Source organism: Haematobia irritans, unplaced genomic scaffold (assembly GCF_050003625.1).
Source record: "Haematobia irritans isolate KBUSLIRL unplaced genomic scaffold, ASM5000362v1 scaffold_66, whole genome shotgun sequence".
NCBI classification, from domain to species: domain Eukaryota; kingdom Metazoa; phylum Arthropoda; class Insecta; order Diptera; family Muscidae; genus Haematobia; species Haematobia irritans.
This window is the reverse complement of record NW_027445826.1, coordinates 1,128-7,360: the sequence shown is the minus strand read 5'-3', so window position 1 is coordinate 7,360 and position 6,233 is coordinate 1,128. Positions and strand designations below refer to the sequence as shown.

Here is a 6,233-nt window from a genome sequence, read left to right as displayed (position 1 = left end):
TTCACGCACGATCACGCACGACACATTTTTGTTCAGTCCCATTCACGCACATTCACGTGATTTGGTCAAAATTTCATTCACGAATCACGTGACTCACGCGTAAATCACGCGTGTCACGAAAACTTCGTGTCACGCGCACACCTCTACTATGGACAGCAAAGAATACAAATCCAAAATGCATGCGATAATACACGACATGTGTAGTTACAAACGGTTAAAAATTGATCCAACATCGAAATTTCAAACCAAGAATAATAAATTAGTGGAAAAATTATATAAAGAAAACCTAATCAGCATCGAGGAAAAGAATAAATTGACAAGTAAAACTGCTTAGCCCCAAGGATTTACGGCCTTCCGAAGGTACACAAGGAAGAAACACCATTGACACCAATTTGCTTATCGATCAATGCACCATCGTATAAGATGTGCAGATATATATCTAGTATCTTAAAGAACGTCATCAAAGATTCAAAATACAATGTAAAAGACGCGATTGACTTTAAAACGAAGATTAAGAATGTAAGGCTAACAGATGATGAAATCCTGATATCGTTTGATGTTGTATCACTGTTTCCCAGTATACCGGTAAACCTAGCCATTGCAATGATTGAGAAGAAATGGGACTTAATCAAAAATCATACAAAAATACCTCGTGATATTTTCAAGGAACTAGCACTATTTTGTATCAAAGACAGTAGGTACTTCAAATATGAAGATAAGACATATGAACAATTGAAAGGAATGCCAATGGGATCTCCAGCATCTCCAATAATTGCTGACATCATCATGGAAGAGCTACTAGACGTGTCCTTAAGCAAGATACCGAAACCTCGAATTATAACAAAATATGTGGACGACATATTTGCGATAGTAAAGAAAACCGACGTGGAAAGTACTCTTGACGCATTAAACTCATTCCACAGTCAAATACAATTTACAATGGAGTTAGAGAAGGATAACAAGATACCATATTTAGACTGTAACATACTGAGAGATGATAACTGTTTGAGGCTGAATTGGTATCAAAAACCAACAGCAACTGGACGACTAATAAATTATAATTCAAAACACAATAAAAGTATAATCCATATGACAGCAATCAATTTTATAGATCGAATCTTAAGGATAAGTGAAGCAGAATTCCACAAGGAGAATGAAATAAAGATAAGACAAATATTGACCACAAACGATTTTCCAAATAGAATAATAAGCAGACTAATAAATCGCGTTAAAAATAAAACACTTGACGAAAACATTAAAACTAAGACTATTGAAGAGCCGGACCATAATAAGGATAAGTCATACAAACCCATGACTTACGTTGAAGGATTCTCAGAGCGTTTTTTCAAATCGGACGTATATAACAAGGACAAGATTCAAATTGCTTCACGCACATCGAGAACAGTAAAGGAATTATTCAGCAACACAAAGTCAAAAATAAAGAATGAGGACAGGAGTAATATAATGTAGAAAATTAAATGTAATGGAGACAAGTCCAACATATGCCCAATGGCATATGTTGGCACTACAATGACCAAACTTAAGACAAGACTTTCGTCGCATAAATCAGACCTTAAAGCTGTAGACAAATCAGTAGAGCAAAAAACAGCACTTGCAGCTCACTGTGCAACAACAAGACACAAGCCCAACTTCACAGACGTCGAGATACTTGCTCAAGAGAATAATCATAGGCGTAGATACACTCTAGAGATGCTTAATATAATAGATCTCTCTCCTGACAAGAGAATGAATTTCAAAAAAGACACGGAAGAATGCGCGAGAATGTATCGACACATCATAAACAAGCATCGACACAAACGAAGCTTAGTGTACGGTAACTTGCAGAACGAACAGCATCACACGAACTCACGTTAGTTAGTTTCAAAATATTATATCTAAAATAATATTGTGATTTGTGAACATTAAAAGTAATTTAATTTTTATACCCTCCATCATAGGATGGGGGTATACTAACTTTGTCATTCCGTTTGTAACACATCGAAATATTGATCTAAGACCCCATAAAGTATATATATTCTGGGTCGTGGTGAAATTCTGAGTCGATCTAAGCATGTCCGTCCGTCCGTCCGTCCGTCCGTCTGTTGAAATCACGCTAACTTCCGAACGAAACAAGCTATAGACTTGAAACTTGGCACAATTAGTTGTTATCGATGTTGGTCGGATGGTATTGAAAATGGGCCATATCGGCCCACTTTTACGTATAGCCCCCATATAAAGGGACCCTCAGATTTGGCTTGTGGAGCCTCTAACAGAAGCATATTTCATCCGATCCGGCTGAAATTTGGTACATGGTGTTGGTATATGGTCTCTAACAACCATGCAAAAATTGGTCCATATCGGTCCATAATTATATATAGCCCCCATATAAAACGTTCTCCAGATTTGACCTCCGGAGCCTCTTGGAGGAGCAACATTCATCCGATCCGGTTAAAATTAGGAACGTGGTGTTAGTATATGGTCGCTAACAACCATACCAAAATTGGTCCAATCACACAAAAATTGGTCCATATCGGTTCATAATCATGGTTGCCACTAGAGCCAAAAATAATCTACCTAAATTTTATTTCTATAGAAAATTTTGTCAAAATTTTATTTCTATAGGAAATGTTGTCAAAATTTTATTTCTAGAGAAAATTTTGTTAAAATTTTATTTGGTTCATAATAAAATTTTCATAATTTTCAAAATTTTATTTCTATAGAAAATTTTGTCAAAATTTTATTTCTATAGACAATTTTGTTCAAATTTTATTCGGTTCATAATCATGGTTGCCTCTTGAGCAACAAATAATCTGCCAAGATTTTATTTCTATAGAAAATTTTGTTAAAATTTTATTTCTGTAGAAATTTTTGTCAAAATTTTCTTTCTACACTGTTAGAAAAATATGTTTTTCATATGTTTCGATATAAACAAAATGTGTTTCGGGCACAATTTTTAAACACAATATATTTAAGTGCAAACATGTAATATTCTCAAACTAACACTAAATGATTGGAACACATATGTTAATATGTTAGAATATATTATGTTTGGGGCATGCATGTTTCATAAAAATTATATGTGTGAATGTAAACATATATAAATTTACAAATTTCGAGTAAACATATATATGTTGTGATATTTTATTCAGAGAGCGACAGAGATAGTATAGAGAAAGAAATAGAGATAAAAACCGGGAGGGTCGACGAAAGATATCAAATTAACACAGCGAGAGAATCAAAAGAGAGCAATTTCTGTGAAACCGCTTATATGTTGTTTCGGAAACTGCTTTATGATAAGGCCAAAAATTGTATATGCTTAAGTCTAAATATTATTTAATTTAAGCCTAATTATTATTTAATTTGTGTATATTCTAAAATTATTTATGTATGTTTATACTCGACCCCACGTTCTTCCTTTGTTAGAGTTTTTGAATTCCTTCCAAAATTTCAAACTTTTATACCAAAACCAGTTTTTTATTACAAAATTGTTATTTTTGCAATAAAAAAATAATATCTTAGCCAAAAGCTCAGTCCATTTCGTTTATATCAAGCACTGTTTCTGACTGTAAATCTTTAATAACCCACATTTCGAAGTTTCATTATAAAAATTTAATGTAGTATAAATATAAATGTGTAAATTAAAAAAAAAAATGGTGTTTGGTCGGAGCAGGGATTGAACCCACGACCCTTTGTATGTACGGCAGACATGCTAACCACTGCTCCACGTTGCCAACACATGTATGTTTCTGTTAAATAATGTTATGTTTGCATGGGCTCGTGGGCGCTGCAAACTATGCTATATAAATGTAACTTATAACGATAATTGTCTACTGGTGACTATAACAGCTACGTAGCTCAGTGGTAGTGTGTTGGCTTACAAACTGTATGGTCCTCGGTTCGATTCTCCGTCCAGGCGAAAGGTAAAATTTAAAAAAATTATAAAATTGAATAATTTCTTCAACATTATTTGTATTACAGAAAAAGGTGCCAAGAACTAAAAAATTTCGTGGAAGTGAAAATTATGTTTGGGAATGAGCACAATCTTCTTTGGGGAAAATTCTGCCAAGCATATAATATTTTTGGGCTCAAAATGCTTCCAAACATATTATATGTTCACATAAAACAAACATATTAATGTTTCGGCAGTATCCAATAATATATGTGCTTCCTGCAAAATATGTTTGGAACATATGTTAGAGAGGCGATTTTTTTTGAGGGTGTATAGAATATTTTGTCAAAATTTTTATTTCTATAGAAAATTTTGTGAAAATTGTATGTCTACTTTGTCAAACTGAATTATATACGTATTGGATCGATCTTTTTTGATTTAATATATACCACGTATGGACTTACGTACAATTTAGAAGATGGTGTTAGGAGGTTTTAAGATACCTTGCCATCGGCAAGCGTTACCGCAACTTAAGTAATTCGATTGTGGATGGCAGTATTTAGAAGAAGTTTCTACGCAATCCATGATGGAGGGTACATAAGCTTCGGCCTGGCCGAACTTACGGCCGTATATACTTGTTGTAATTTATGTAGATACAAAATCCCAGAAGATGGTTAGTGGCACTAACCGAAATATTGGAAATAAATATTAAAACAAATCAATAATCGATTGTTTCTATGACCTCAAGCCGAACAAAATTAATAATCAGAATAAACATAAAAATAGGTCAACAACACTCAAAAATATTTTTAAAAAATTGTATTCCTTTAGAAAATGTTGTCAACTTTTTATTTCTAAAGAAAATTTTGTCCAAATTTTATTTCTAAAGAAAAGTTTTTCAAAATTTCATTTCTATAGAAAATTTTGTCAAAAAATCATTTTTTTTTAGGAAATTTTGTCCAAATTTCATTTCTATAGAATATGTTGCCAAAATGTCACTTCTATAGAAAATGTAGCCAAAATTTTCTTTCTATAGAAAATTTGTCATATTTTTTTCTAAAGAAAGTTATAGCAAAATTTTATTTCTATATAAAACTTTTACTATTTTTCTTCCGTCCGTCCGTCTGTCTGTATATGTAATTTTGTGCACAAAGTACAGCTCGGAATTTAAGTCCGATCGTCCTCAAATTTGGCATAGGGCCGTTTCTTGGGACAGAGACAATCGCTATTGGATTTGGAAAAAATCGGTTCAGATTTAGATATAGGTGCCATATATATTTATCACGGATTTGGTCACAGTTAGCGTGTTTATCAACCGATTTTCTTGAAATACCGTACATCCAAATATTTTATGAATCTCGAAAATCTTATCGGCCAAATCGGTTCAGATTTAGATATAGCTCCCATATATATCTTTCGTCCGATTTAGACTCATATGACCACAGAGGCCAAAGTTTGCTACCGATCTTCGTTAAATTTTGCACAGAGGGTAGAATTGACATTCTACCAATGCTTGGTAAATCTTATTGAAATCGGTTCAAATTTAGATATAGCTCCCATATATATCTTTCGTCCGATTTGAACTTACATGGCCACTAAAGCCAGAGTTTTGCCGTGATTTGCTTCAAATTTTGCACAAGGGGTACGTTTAACAGTATCGTTAAGTGTGTCAAATTTTGTTAAAATCGGTTCAGATTTAGATATAGCTCACATATATATTTTTCGCCCGATTTGGACTTATATGGTCTCAAACGCCAGAGTTTTGCCCTGGCTTACTTCAAATTTTGCACAAGCGGTACTTTTAGCGATACTATTGTATGTGCCAAATATGGTCAGAATCGATTCAGATTTAGATATAGCTCCCAAATATATCTTTCGTCCGATTTGAACTTATATGGCCTCAAAATACAGGGCTTTGCCGTGATTTGCTTCAAATTTCGCACAAGGAGTACGTTTAATAGTATCAATAATTGTGCCAAATTTGGTTGAAATCGGTTCAGATTTAGATATGGCTCCCATATATATCTCCCGTCCGATTTGCACTCATATGACCAGGGAGGCAAAAGTTATACTCCCAGTTACGTGAAATTTCGCATAGATAGCAGAATTATTATTCTAACTATACATGTCAAATTTAGTTAAAATTGGTTCAGATTTCAGAGTTGGGTAGACTGTTACACATTTTAGACCCATTTTCAATGGAAGTTTCCTCCAATTAACTGGATAGCGTTAGCCGATTTAAATTTTAATTCTAGAGATTTTGTAGAAGTAAAAAAATTGTCTCCTTTATATAGCTTCCAGCAAATGTGAAGTAGTTGAGATGGTAACACAAATTTTGGCCTAC

The 6,233-nt window shown here is 33.5% G+C and overlaps 1 protein-coding gene across 1 annotated transcript; it reads left to right on the top strand.

The window, feature by feature from the left end:
- Positions 1–423: 423 nt before the first annotated feature.
- LOC142242807 (uncharacterized) lies at positions 424–1,470 on the top strand. The gene has a single exon (XM_075314335.1). It carries the CDS (start codon positions 424–426, stop codon positions 1,468–1,470), a length of 1,047 nt encoding a protein of 348 aa, XP_075170450.1.
- Positions 1,471–6,233: the final 4,763 nt, after the last annotated feature.